Source organism: Eublepharis macularius, chromosome 9 (assembly GCF_028583425.1).
Source record: "Eublepharis macularius isolate TG4126 chromosome 9, MPM_Emac_v1.0, whole genome shotgun sequence".
In the NCBI taxonomy this organism is placed as follows: Eukaryota; Metazoa; Chordata; class Lepidosauria; order Squamata; family Eublepharidae; genus Eublepharis; species Eublepharis macularius.
The window spans coordinates 95,887,636-95,901,899 of NC_072798.1; the positions used below are offsets into that span (position 1 = coordinate 95,887,636).

Here is a 14,264-nt window from a genome sequence, read left to right on the forward strand (position 1 = left end):
CGACTTATAACCCCAGGAGGCAGAACGCAGCAGCTGGTGCCAATGGAACTTTTGCAACGGATAGGGGATGCAGTATATAGAAAACTTTTATAAATCTTTATAATTCATTATATTCCATAACATGGTTGTGGTATTTATCTTAAAATAAAAAATATAAATTGTCAGTTGCATTTTTTCAAGAAATGAGTCTCTATAAAATTGTGCCCCTTGGGTCAGTTCTGCACCCAGGGCTTTTTTTCAGCAGGAACGCGGTGGAACGGAGTTCCGGAACCTCTTGAAAATGGTCACATGGCTGGTGGACCCGCCCCCTAATCTCCAGACAGAGGGGAGTTGAGATTATCCTCCGCGCCGCCGAGCAACGTGGAGGGCAATCTAAACTCCCCTCTGCCTGGAGATCAGGGGGCGGGGCCACCAGCCATGTGACCATTTTCTCCAAGGGCAACCCACTGAGTTCCACCACCTCTTTTCCCAGAAAAAAAGCCCTGTCTGCACCCTCTGAGGTCTGCACCCCAGGCGGCCGCCTAGTTGGCCTAATGGTAGCACCAGCCCAGGGCACATCATATACCAAAACTTTAAGTTTCTGCAATAATCCTGTGACTGAGAAATCAAAGACTTCTAAGGGCAGTGATCTAAGACACGTGGCTTTTATGTGTTACCTAAACCATACAACTGCTATATTTAAAATAAAAAAGCCACAACAGCATCTTAATATTATCAGTGGCATTGCAACAAGTGACATTCAACTTACTGCCCTCCACCTAAGTACTTACCATACCTACAATGCTTCTTTTAAACACACCTCTCTAAATGGCAGCCAAGGTGTTCTCTAGCACATACAACATCTCTGTATTAGTAACATCCTTGCTAAGGTGAGTCTGATATCATATGGGAAATGGTGGTATAGCAACTGGTAGTCTGTAGTCTAAACCCTCCTTTCCTAGACAGCATCTTACTGTTGGGCCATAAACAAAGTACATTTCTTACGGGTATTTTTTCTGTAGACTAAACAAGACTTGTGTTGTCTATTTTGTGAAATAATGTATTTGGCCATTAGAGAGAAGGAGTCTTAAACCTGAAGAAGGTGATCTTCAAAAAGGACCTTGTATAAGGGGTGGGGGAGAAAAGCTTGCCTTACAATCACTAGATGAGACTACCCAAATCGGCGTTTATTGACACTCTGCTTAGAGCTTCATCTAAAATTAACCTTCAGCTTAGTTAATATAAAACCAATTATGTTTTCCTTCTGTTCTCTGGATAAAGATTCTATGGATTTAATGTCCAAGGAAATACTTCTTCATTCAACAAATAATCCAGTGGTGGAACTCACTGCCAGTAGAGCATACATGACATTAAAAAGTGATTAGACAGATTCATGGAAGGGAAGTTCAATAACAGCTACTAGCCAAGATGGCCACAGATCCTCCATATTTAGAGGCATCAAACCTCTGGCCCAGGCTAGCCTGAGCTCATCAGATCTCAGAAGCTGAGTCTGCCCTGGTTAGTACTGGATGGGAAATGACCAAGTCCAGGGTCGCTATGCAGGTAATGGCAAACCACTTCTGTCTCTTGCCTTGAAAGCCCTATGGACAGGGCCGGCGCGCCCATGGAGGCCAGGTAGGCGGTGGCCTCGGGCGCGCGGCCACTGGAGGGGCGCTGGAGGGGGTGTTGGGGGCGGAGGCACGCGCAGCAAAGCTGGCATGACTGGGCTGCAGCTACTGCTGCAGCCAGCCCGTTGCTGCCGCCGCCGCCCCCACTCACCTCAGCTGGGCGCAGCCTCCGTGCGCCACTCGAGCAGCGGCTCGCGGCTTCTGCGCCCAGCTGGGGCGCACGGCGGCGGTGGTGGCATGGAGCTGGCTGGATGGCTGCAGCAGCAGCTGCAGCCAGCCACGGCAGCTCTGCAGCGCGCTCCTCTGCCCCCACACGCCCCAGCTAGTCGCAGAAGCCGCGAGCCGCTGCTGGGGCATCGCGCCAAGCAGCCTCCGTGCGGCACCCGCCCCAGCAGCAGCTCGGGGCTTCTGCACAGGGCCGGCGCGCTGCCGCCGCCACACGCCCCAGCCGGGCGCAGCCTCTGCGCACCGCCCCAGCAGCAGCTCGCAGCTTGTGCACCCGGCTGGGGTGCGTGGTGGCGGCGGAAGGACGGGGCTGGCTGGCTGCAGCGGCAGCTGCAGCTAGCCACGCCAGCTCCGCTGCGCGCTCCTCCGCCCCAGCCGAGCGCAGAAGCCGTGAGCTGCTGCTGGGGCGGCGCACAGAGCAGCCTCCGCGCGCTGCTCCAGCAGCAGCTCGCAGCTTCTGCACTCGGCAGTCCTCCGTGCGCCGCCCAGCCCCGCTGCGGCACGTGATGACGTCTGCGATGACGTCATCACGCAGGCCGTGGCGGGCGCGCACATGCATGCCGCCGCGGGCGCCAAAACCTCTGGCACCGGCCCTGCCTATGGAGTTACTATAGGTTGGCTGAGACCTGATGGGACTTTGCACACACAAACCTCAGAATACCAGTGCTAGGAGTCAGCAACTTGGGAAGGCCTTAGCCGCTCAACCACAGTGTGCCTATAGACAGATTAGTGCTCCACTCAGAGTGGTGAACAAAGGCTCATTACAGTTTACGTTGTGTGTTCTGACCAGGGCTTTTTTTCTGGGAAAAGAGGTGGTGGAACTCAGTGGGTTGCCCTCAGAGAAAATGGTCACATGGCTGGTGGCCCCGCCCCCTGATCTCCAGGCAGAGGGGAGTTGAGATTGACTTTGGCAATCTCAACTCCCCTCTGTCTGGAGATCAGGGGGCGGGGCCACCAGCCATGTGACCATTTTCAAGAGGTTCCGGAACTCCATTCCCCCGCAATCCCCCTGAAAAAAAGCCCTGGTTCTGACACAGCTTACCTCAATGGCCACGCTGCCTTCTTTATTCTTAAAAAGCTGAAGGTCTTCTAGCTGCCGCTTCTCTTCAGCTGACAACGCAGCAAAATTCTCTTCAGGTGGATCCTAAGAAGTATTAAACATGACAGCATGTAAAAAAAAAAATCTGCACGTATACTCAGCTTTTAATAAAGACTTTAATTAGTGAGGGAGGCTATGCAAAGGACAGGAAGTTACCTCATCATCTACGGGCACAGAGAAGTCATCTAAATGAACAACACGGCCATCTTTTCCTATCTCGTGAACAACAAAATCAGAATATCTAACAAATAAGACACAAAGAGGTTAACAGAGCTCGGCAAGCATTTCTGACACAAATTTCCCCTTTTAGATACCTGTTTTGAATGTATCCTTGCTTTCAAGACTAAGAACTACCAGATCAATTCTTTCATGCCATTAATCTGCTTTTCTACTTTTTTGTTAGTATGTTCCTTAAGGAACAGTTTGAAAAATAAAAACATTTTTTTCCATTTTGGTTTTTAACCCTTATGAAAAATGTATTTATTTATTTTGTTCCATTAAAATTTTTATATCCCACCATATCTCCTCAGACTCAAGGTGGCTAAAAATGCAACACCAGGGTGCAAGGGAACAATTAACAAGATTTTTTAAACTGTGCAGATTAAAACACAGTTTAGTTTTTTAAAAAGCACATATTACAGATTTTAAAACACACAGAATGAAAATCACCTAATTTAAAAAGGAGAAGTATATGTTCTCCTGTCTCTTATGGAAATGACGCAAATTGTTAATAATAATAACAACATTTGATTTATATACCGCCCTTCAGGATAATTTAACACCCACTCGGAGCAGTTTACACAGTATGTTATTTATTATCTCCACAACAATCACCCTGTGAAGTGGGTGGGGCTGAGAAAGCTCTGAGTAGGGTTGCCAGCCTCCAGGTGGTAGCTGGAGATCTCCCGGAATTACAGCTGTTCTCCAGGCAACAGAAATCAGCTGCCCTGGAGAAAATGTCTGCTTTGAAGGGTGAACTCTATGGCATTACACCCCAATGAAGCCCCTCTCTTCCCCAAACCCCACCCTTTCCAGGCCTCACCTCCCAAATCTCCAGGAATTTCCCAACCTGGACCATGAGAGATCTCTGTCTTTTGGTGCTACACCTCTGAAGATGCCAGTCACAGCTGCTGGTGAAACGTCAGGAACTACAATGCCAAGACCATGGAGATACAGCCCAGAAAATCCACAACAACCAGGAAGTTAAATCACTTATTAGTCAACTTAAAAGTAGGAAAGCCCCCAGGCTAGATTATACACCGCCAGAAGTTCTGAAGAACAACTCAGACTGGTGGGCACTGTTGTTGGCATCATTATTTTTCTATATCGATACCACTGGTCAGATTCCGGAAGACTGGAAACAGGCAATTGTAGTACCTTCCTTTAAGAAAGGGAAGAGGAATGACCCAGCAAACTATAGACCGATTAGCCTGCTCAGTTCCATCAGTAAACTCTATGCCAATCATCAACTGGAGAAACTTAAGAACCAGATGGATCAGGAAAATATAATTGTAGAAGAGCAGGCAGGTTTCAGGGCGGGAAGAACAACATCAAGCCACTGCTTAATTATGCAGCATTTAATTGAAAAATATACTTCAAAGAGCGTAGTGTCATTATATGCTGCCTTTATAGACTTGAAAACAGCTTTCGATTACATTTCTAGGGTCGAATTATGGGAAAAGCTTGAGGAAACATCCATTGATCGAAGGCTTCTTTATTTAATCCAAGCTCTATATACTAACGCCTCTCTTAAGGTTCAGTGTAACAGAAACGGGCATTTATCAAACCCTGTTAAAACATCAAAGGGAGTGAAACAAGACTGCCTATTGGCCTCATTACTAATTTTTTATATCAACAGTGTAGTAAGCCAAATAAGCAGCCTCGACTGTCATCCTCCCTAAACTATCAGATTGCAAGATTTCAATACTACTGTATGCAGACAATACAATAATTCTTTCCAGAACTCCTGTGGGCTTAAGAAGGGCCCTAAACGCTTTTAGCCATTTCTGCAGTGATGAATATTTTAAAATAAACCAAATAAAACCAAAATAATGGCATTTGGGAATTAACCCAAAATTAAGGAATGGAGTATTGATGATCAAAAGATTGAACAAGTCGTTAGTTTTAAGTACTTGGGCACAGTAATGCAAGCAAACAGAAAGATGAAGATCCATTGTGAGCACAGAGCTGAAACAGGGCAAAAATTGGCCCAATCATCGTTAAATTTTTACACACAAAGGGAGGGCAGTATATACCTGCCACCCTTAAACTTTTTCAAGCCAAACTTTTATATGGAACAGTACTTGAACCTCCATCTTCCTATTCAGTCTCACTAGAAAGTGTACAATCAAAATGTATAAGAACTGGCCTTCAAATGCCAAAGTGGGTCTCAAATGTAAACTTGAGACTGGAGACCGGCATGATTAAAGTATCAACCAGAGTGGCCCTCGTCTCCATCATTCAATTGGTTAAAATTAAATTATGGTCCAAAGGGACAACCCCCCCTTGTTATTAAGGATAATTTTAAATCATCATGGGAGAAGGCTGTAAACAATAACCTGGCTACTCTGGGATTCTCCCTCCAATTGATCTTCAAAGTGGGATTTGATCAAGCAAAGGCACTGGTTATGCAAATGGTTTTTCACTAGGGATGTGTGCTTTGTGTTTCCATTTCAGGTTTATAACCCGAATTGGGCCCAATTAGGAAAGATTCGGGATTCCCAAATCGTCCCCAGCACTGCTGAGCCAATTTGGCAATCCCGAAGCAAAGCTTTCCAAAGCGATTCATAACCAAGCCCTATGGGGGAGGGGTGGTTCTCCCCACCATTGCACTTTAATGTACTTGGTTAATTTATTTTATTATTGTCTATTGTATGTTGAGTTTAGAATTATTGTTTTCTTGTTATTGATTTTAATTGCTGTTCACTGCCCAGAGCCCCTAAGGATGGGCAGTTTATAAATGAAATAATAAATAAATAAATAAAGTGCTGCTGCTTTCAAATGCCCCATCGCCTTTTTCATCTGATGGGAGGGGGTGGAGAGTAAACCCGAAGCAGAAAACCCGATTTTTTTTCAGGTGCACATTGTCAGGTTTGAAGTGTATGTGTGTAACTAAAGAGACTCCATATTAATTCTTTCAGTATGCTAAGTGCTTTGTTCACAGGTGCCAAGACGTTCCCAGCAGATATCGCACGGAAGAGAATTGTTTTGGCTATCGCTTCTCCAGCCCTGGGAAACTTTCACTTTCTCAGCTTCGAAGGGATTGTTTTGAGAACTGGGGGGGGAGGATGGGCCTGCTGGGTTCTGATACTTTGTAGCTCATGCTTTACCTATCATTCGTAACAATACACGTGTACCAGCCTGAATATTGTATTCAGGCCCGTGGACTATAATGAATTCTTTCTTCAGTAAACTTTTGAAAACAACGGGCTTTTGTCTGATTGCATAAGTTAGTCTGGAGCAATGACATTATCTAGCCACAGTTCTGACATTTTGTTACGAATCACATTTTTCCAATGCCTAAGCCGGAGAAGACGGATATCAAAGCCGTTCCCGACAGGGACCCTTTGTTTGATCCATATGCCTCCCCCGGCCTTCAAGGACTGGAACCTCAAGGACCTGGGCCCAGCGGGACAGGAGCTTCTGTTACTACAATTTATACTCTCGCTCCCAGTAAAACGGATACCCGGCCAACTGCCAAAGCAGATCCGTTGATATCCTTGCCGACTCTGACGCAGTGGGGCGCGAGGCCGCGGGAAGCAAGAGAACGAAGGGCGAGTACAGTGTTTATGCAACCCCCGATAGACGGCCGGCAGAGCTTAGAAGCAATTGCTGAGCAACCCAGTAGCCAACCATGGTACTACTGGAACAGAGAAGCCGACCGGTTGGAGAGGGAAACGTCCCGTCGCAATGTGTTAAGTTGGGACTATGCAGAAGTTACCCCGTGGACGGGGCAACAAGACCTAAGTGAACACTCGTGGATACAATTGCAAAGCAGAACCGTAGCAATTGATGCTGGGATCTCAGCAGTTACGGGACTAGCGAAAGGGATCCTGGCGGGAAGGTCCCAAGAAGAGCAAGGTGCAGGGGCCCAAGGCATGGGGGAAATAAGGCCTTGGCCCAGGGCAGCCTGTGCTGAGCCAGGCGCTAAATATGTAGATACCTCGCAAGCCGCCGAGGAACCACCTCAGCAGTATACTGATAACGAAACCGCTGAGAGAAATATGGGTCGCGTACAAATCTTAGAGGAAAGGCTGACAAGCATGGAAGAGAGTCTGGCCCATGCAGTTCACCTACTGTCTGTACTCGTGGTTGGGACTTCCGAAGGAAATCGGGAACTGCCAGCAGGTCTGCAACAGAGCCTGTCTAACTTACAGAAGTATATCCCCAGGACGGAGTCGGGAGCAGGCCAGCCGCTTCCAGTAGAGGATCCCAACCCGGAACCAGAGGATCCCTGCCCGGAACCAGAGGATCCCTGTCCTGAACCAGAGGATCCCTGTCCTGACCCAGATACAGAGGAAGAAGTGGAAGAGAACGGGGCCTGTGGGGGATTACCTATAGAGGAACCTCCGACAACCCCGAGAGGTACACCTGAACGCCCTCCGGGAGAGCCTCCCGCCACCACACCGCCAATTAGTCCACCAACAACATCCCAAGGAGGGGGGCAACCTTTTCTGCCAAGACTATTGGCGCCGTTACAAAGGGGTACTACTCCGCTTCTCTCTCCGCTACCGGGACCGATTGGAAGGGGGACCACTCCTCGGCCGCTACAAATGCCTGGGCCCAGAGGAACTCCCGTCCCAAGACAACCGGTTCCCAGAGATATTCTTCCCCCATTACAACCTGTGCCGTTGCAACCCGAGCCGCTGCAGCCAGCACCACGAGAGACCCCCCCAGCACCAGTACAACCAGCGCCCCGTTTACCCGCGCCAAGAGGGATGCCTCGGCCCCAACTGCCGCCGGCTCCGCTGCTGCCCGCACCACGAGGTACGCCACCTGTCCAACCAATACCACTACAGCCGGCACCGTTACAACCTGTACCGATGTTGCCCGCGCCAAGAGGATCCGCACCGCTACAACCAATTCCGGAGGGCCCTCCTCCGCGGCCACCTCAGCCAAGGCCCCAACAACCTCGGTTCCAACCCCAGCCGCAACCCGTACCAATCGACTACTACCAGGTACCTGCACCAGCGGCCAGACCGCAAGAATTACCAATGGGCTGGGTAAAGTTGGAAGTCACATTTGATGGGGATCCTTCCAAATTGGGATTTTTCCTCGTGCAAGCTCTACAATTCTTTAATCGGTGGGGACACCTATTTGGAGATGAGGCCAGTCAAATCGAACACTTGGGGTCCCGTCTCCAAGGAAAAGCTGCAGACTGGTATGTAGGTCTTTATGATATAGGTGCCCCTGAGTTGAATACTCTTCAAGGGCTAGTGGATGCACTACGAGCCCAATATGAAGATCCTTTAGAGGAAACGAGGGCTCGAACAGAATTGCAGTCCATTAGGCAAGGCAACATGTCGGCCAGAGACTATGTTACAAAATTCCGACAGCTTGCTGCCAAATGCCCAAGGTGTGAGGAATCGACTAAAATCTGTTCAAACAAGGCATGAATCCTAAGTTGCTAGATAGAGCCCTCATGCAAGATAATCCTCCCATGTTATTGGGGTGGATTCAGTTAACCTGTGAAGTAGAAAACCGCCTGCAAGAAGTGCGCTTAGTTGAACAACAGCAGCATGCTGGACAAAGGCGCTCCTCAGTACTTGTTAGAGGAGGCAGAGGAGCTGGATATGCTACCCGAAGAGCGAGAGATGCTAGATGGCAACAAGGATTGTGCCTGCAATGTGGCCAAAGCGGTCACTTTGCGGCGCAATGTCCGTACCGGCCTGTGCAAAGAACTCCGCTCCAATTAAGGCGTCCAGCCCCCGCAGTCTTCCCAGCGCCACTTCGTCCAACGCCAGCTCCCAAAACTACAAGAGGTAGAGGGGGTTCTCGTAGAAACCCTCCCGAAAGAGGACTAGAGCTAGAAGAAGTTATGGACTATGATTCAACAGCTCTAACCGGGGAGGAGAATCCAGAGAGCCCGACCTCGGGAAACGAAATGGATCTGTCGTAAAAGGACCCAAACGGCAGATCAAATCTCAGTCAGTTCCTATTTTGAACAGACCTCAAGGGTCCATACTCTTTATACCTGTAACATTGGTGAACCCAGATAGAAAAATGCACATCCGCGTGCAAGCTCTTATAGACTCGGGCTGCTCTAGAGACATTATTGCACCAGCCCTAGTGAATGGATTAGTACTTCCTGTTAAAGAATTGGACACGCCAGTTATTTTTGAGCAAATGGATGGCACTAACATGAATCTGGTCACCACTGAAACCACACCGGTCATAACAGGCATGGGACAACATTGGGAAGTAAGATCATTCGTTATTAGTGCCACTGCCAAATATTCCTTGATTCTGGGAAGCCGATGGTTGTGCGATCACAACCCCTACATAAACTGGGCAGAGGGAAGCATCACGTTCACCCATGATGCTTGCAAAAATCACCGTTGGGATCAAAATTGGGGTAACAATCCTACCCTCACTGAACACGCCCTCCTCACCCAAGAAGAAATCAACCAAACACCCAAGCAATACAGAGCTTACACCCAAGCTTTCACAGAAGAAGAAGCCAATAATTACCTCCCCACAGGAGGACGGACTGTGCCGTAGAAATTTTACCGGGCGCCTCTTTGCCCAAGGGCCGCCTATATCCTATGAGCCCTAACGAAAGGGAAGAACTCCGCAAATTCATTGACACCAATCTTCAAAGAGGGTTCATTCGACCTGCTAACAGCCCACATGCTGCTCCAGTGCTCTTTGTTAAAAAGAAGGATGGGGGATTAAGACTGTGCACGGATTTTCGGGGACTTAATGCCGTATTCTCCAGCAACGCCTACCCCATCCCGCTCATCAGAGATTTACTCAACGTCGTGGCACAAGGTAAGATCTTTACAAAATTGGATCTGAAAGATGCTTACTTCCATGTTCGTATCAGAGCAGGGGATGAATGGAAAACCGCTTTTAACACGCCCCTCGGCCAGTATGAATATTTAGTTATGCCGTTCGGCCTGGCCGGGGCCCCTTCGGTTTTCATGTCCATGATCAATGAAGTACTGCATGAATTCTTATACAAAGGAGTTGTGGTGTACCTAGATGATGTTTTGATTTATTCGGAATCTGAAGAACATGTAGAACTTGTAAAAAAGGTCTTGACCACTTTAATGTGTAACAAATTGCCCATCAAATTATCTAAATGTGAGTTTCACAAAACAGAACTCACTTATCTAGGCTACTGCATCTCCAAAGATGGTTTGAAAATGGACCCAGGCAAAGTACAAGCAGTACAAAATTGGCAAACGCCCTCTACCCACAAAGAATTACAATCCTTTTTGGGCTTTGCCAACTTCTATAGAGAATTTATTGCGAACTTTGCTCAAATTGCACTTCCCCTAACCGAACTGTTAAAAACCAAAGACAAGGGGGACCAAGCCAAAAAACCGAGTGCCAAATTGCTTTGGACTCCAGAATGCCAAGCAGCATTCAACCACCTTAAAACGCAGTTTGTTTCAGAACCCGTTCTTCAACACCCCGATGAAAATCGCCCCTTTGTGGTACAGGTCGACGCCAGCGACACCGCGATTGGAGGCATACTTTTGCAGAGGGGGGAGGACGGGAAACTTAAGCCCTGTGCCTTTCTATCCCGAAAATTTTCTGAAGCAGAAAGAAATTGGAATGTTTGGGAAAAGGAGGCTTTCGCTGTAAAAGCAGCTCTTGCTGCCTGGAGACACTGGTTAGAGGGAGCCCGTCATCCGTTTGAGGTATGGACGGACCACAAAAATTTGGAAGCCTTATGCAGCCCCCGAAGACTAAATGCTAAACAACTGCGTTGGGCAGAATATTTCTCAAAGTTCAATTTCACTTTAAACTTTTTGCCGGGCAAAACTAACTTCCTTGCCGATGCTCTATCACGCATGCCCCAGCACAAAAGCAAAAGGGAGGAGACAATAGACACCGTCTTTTCGCCTACGCAATTAGGGGGAGTGGTGACTACGCGCAGCCGCACAACCCAACCCCCCAACCCGATCAGGGGTGGAGACTAAAGCTGAAAGCCGAAGTGGAAAAGGAAGGGGGGGAAGTACCCAAAGACAAACTGAAACAATCGGAACAAGGGGAATGGCTTTGGGGAGACCGCTTCTATGTACCCAAAAGTCTGAGAAAAGAAGTTTTACAATGCTGTCACGACGCCCCTACGGCGGGACACTATGGGTACTTAAAAACACTCCATTTAGTTCAACGCCAATTCTGGTGGCCAAGCATGCGCAAAGACATTTCTCAGTATGTAGCATCCTGTCCCATTTGCCTTAGTGCCAAGTCCCGCAAAGGCAAGCCACTGGGGTTATTGCAACCCTTAGAAACGCCAAGCAGACCATGGGGAGCCATATCCATGGATTTTATTACCGACCTACCCCCTTCCAAGGGACATAACTGTATTTTGGTGGTAGTGGACTTATTCTCCAAGCAAGCTCATTTTATACCTTACACCACTATACCCTCGGCTCGAAAACTAGCTGATATCTTTCTAAAACACATTGTAAAACTGCATTCTTTTCCATCAAAGGTGATTTCGGATCGCGGTGGACAATTCGTTGCCAACTTCTGGCGGGAGCTTTTACAAATGCTAGGTATTGAACAAGGTTTAAGTTCAAGTCATCATCCTCAGACAGACGGACAGTCCAAAAAAACTAATCAAATATTAGAACAATTTCTCCGCTGTTATATTAACTTCCAACAGGACAACTGGGTCGATTTACTTCACCTAGCAGAATTATCATACAATAACAGTGTCCTTGCATCCACCGGAGAAACTCCTTTTAAAGTTGTTTACGGTTTCCACTTCAAACCCTTCCCGTTTGAAGCGCTCCCCCCTCCTATTTCTACAGCTAACGACGTTTCAGAATGGTGGGGAGAAGCTGCTCAACAATGGACTCTAATTAAGCAACATCTCGATAAAGCCAAACAGGATTACAAAAAATATGCTGATCACCATCGTGTGGCAGAATGGGAATTACAACCGGGAGATCTCGTTTACCTTTCAACAAAAAACCTAAAAGTAACGCAAACCAGTCACAAGCTTGCTTTGAAATTTTTAGGACCCTTTCCTGTTCGCAAAGTCATTAACAAAGTAACTGTCTCCTTGCATCTACCAAAGAATTTACGTCATGTTCATGACACCTTCCATGTCAGTCTTCTAAAAAGGGCCCCACCAGCAGACCACTGGCATGCTCGAGCCCCTCCTATTCCTACCTTAATCGATGATCAGATCCACTATGAAGTACAACAAATTTTGGACTCTAAGCTTAAAAGAAACCAGCTGTTTTACCTCATCAGGTGGAAAGACTTTGACTCTGGGTTTGATGAATGGGTGCACTCTTCACATGTACATGCTCCTAGATTAATCAAAACATTTCATACTCGTTATCCGCATAAACCTGGGGGAGGGGCATATTAGAGGAGGCAGAATGTCAGGTTTGAAGTGTATGTGTGTAACTAAAGAGACTCCATATTAATTCTTTCAGTATGCTAAGTGCTTTGTTCACAGGTGCCAAGACGTTCCCAGCAGATATTGCACGGAAGAGAATTGTTTTGGCTATCGCTTCTCCAGCCCTGGGAAACTTTCACTTTCTCAGCTTCGAAGGGATTGTTTTGAGAACTAGGGGGGGGAGGATGGGCCTGCTGGGTTCTGATACTTTGTAGCTCATGCTTTACCTATCATTCGTAACAATACACGTGTACCAGCCTGAATATTGTATTCAGGCCCGTGGACTATAATGAATTCTTTCTTCAGTAAAGTTTTGAAAACAACGGGCTTTTGTCTGATTGCATAAGTTAGTCTGGAGCAAGGACATTATCTAGCCACAGTTCTGACACACATCCCTATTTTTGACATTAAGCAGCAGCTTGATGTAAGGAGTTCACCAACTTTTCTGGCTCCACCACAAATCAAATATATAGTTGCCTCAGCTGATTATTTATCTCAAATAGAGATTTCAAGACAGGGGAAAGCTTTTTCTCTTGCCAGATGGCAAGCCCCCCCTTCAGCGAGGGCTTGCCCATGCGCAAGTAGAGAGGTAGAAACAACAGAACATGTCTTGCTTCACATGTTAGAATGTTGCTTATGGGAGAAAATGCACCAGTAACAGCATCAACTGCAAAATGTTGTGCAGTCTTCTATAAAGCTCAACAGCATATTGTAGATAATAATAAACAGCAGTAATGTTAGTCGTAAACTACTTTTAATCTGAAGATATAAACTAGTTGGCATAATTTTATAAGATAATCTCACCATAATTACTGTACTTATCCATTTAAAATTATTTATGTGTAGATAATGTTTCTTAACTTTTAATGTATATTGGTACCATATTTGTAATTGATTTTTAGAGAACTGTCTCTCTTGCTTTATGTTATGCTGGTCTATGACCTTAATAAATGAATGATGATGACTGTACTAAGATTTTGCAAAGCCCAAGGACAAGAAAGAATACAGGTTTCTAATTAAATTATTCCCCAGTGCCCCCTACCCTACTCTATAAGAAGCATTATTCAGAATAGCGGTTTGCACAACCCATTAAGGAAGATAATAACTATACAATTCAAAACAAGTAGCAATTAACTTCACATTTATGCAACATCCAATTAAAACTTTTTAGTTTAATTAATTCGACAAAGTGATGAACTTGATCTAGTAATACCAAAGACTTGAAAATGACACAGAGGGGAAAAAACACATAGTGACAACAGTTTGTCAAAACATGCTATACTGGTCTGACTAGAGCTCTTGTGGCATGTTTTCTAAAAATTCCTATAGTTTTCACCAGATTTCAGCACCATGCAGAGGTAGAAACTTGAAGGGAGGAAGGTGTTTCACTCTAGGCGCTAGCCTGCTCAAGCGTAAATAAACGAACAACGCACTCTGAGGGGCCTATCTCCAGAGCCCCCACCACCACCACAACCTTGTCTCTTAGAACCCCCTAGGTAATCCCCCCAGGGGGTGATACTACCCATTTTGGGAACACCTGTCAACAGGGCTTTTTTTCTGGGGAAAGAGGTGGTGGAACTCAGTGGGTTGCCCTCGGAGAAAATGGTCACATGGCTGGTGGCCCCGCCCCCTGATCTCCAGACAGAGGGGAGATTAGATTAGGGAGTTTAGACTCCCCTCTGTCTGGAGATCAGGGGGCGGGGCCACCAGCCATGTGACCATTTTCAAGAGGTTCCGGAACTCC

General features: G+C 46.8%; 1 protein-coding gene across 4 annotated transcripts in view; it reads right to left on the reverse strand.

Annotated features, from left to right (window-relative positions):
• The window catches only part of PUS7 (pseudouridine synthase 7), a 47,492-nt gene that overhangs the window by 27,372 nt on the left and 5,856 nt on the right, over window positions 1–14,264 (reverse strand). For all 4 annotated transcript variants that reach the window (XM_054989004.1, XM_054989006.1, XM_054989007.1 and 1 more), the window contains 2 exons: window positions 3,088–3,172; window positions 2,875–2,976 (listed from right to left, as the gene is read on the reverse strand). In XM_054989004.1, coding sequence (XP_054844979.1) covers window positions 2,875–2,976; window positions 3,088–3,172 — 187 coding nt within the window. The remainder of the gene's footprint in view (window positions 1–2,874; window positions 2,977–3,087; window positions 3,173–14,264) is intronic.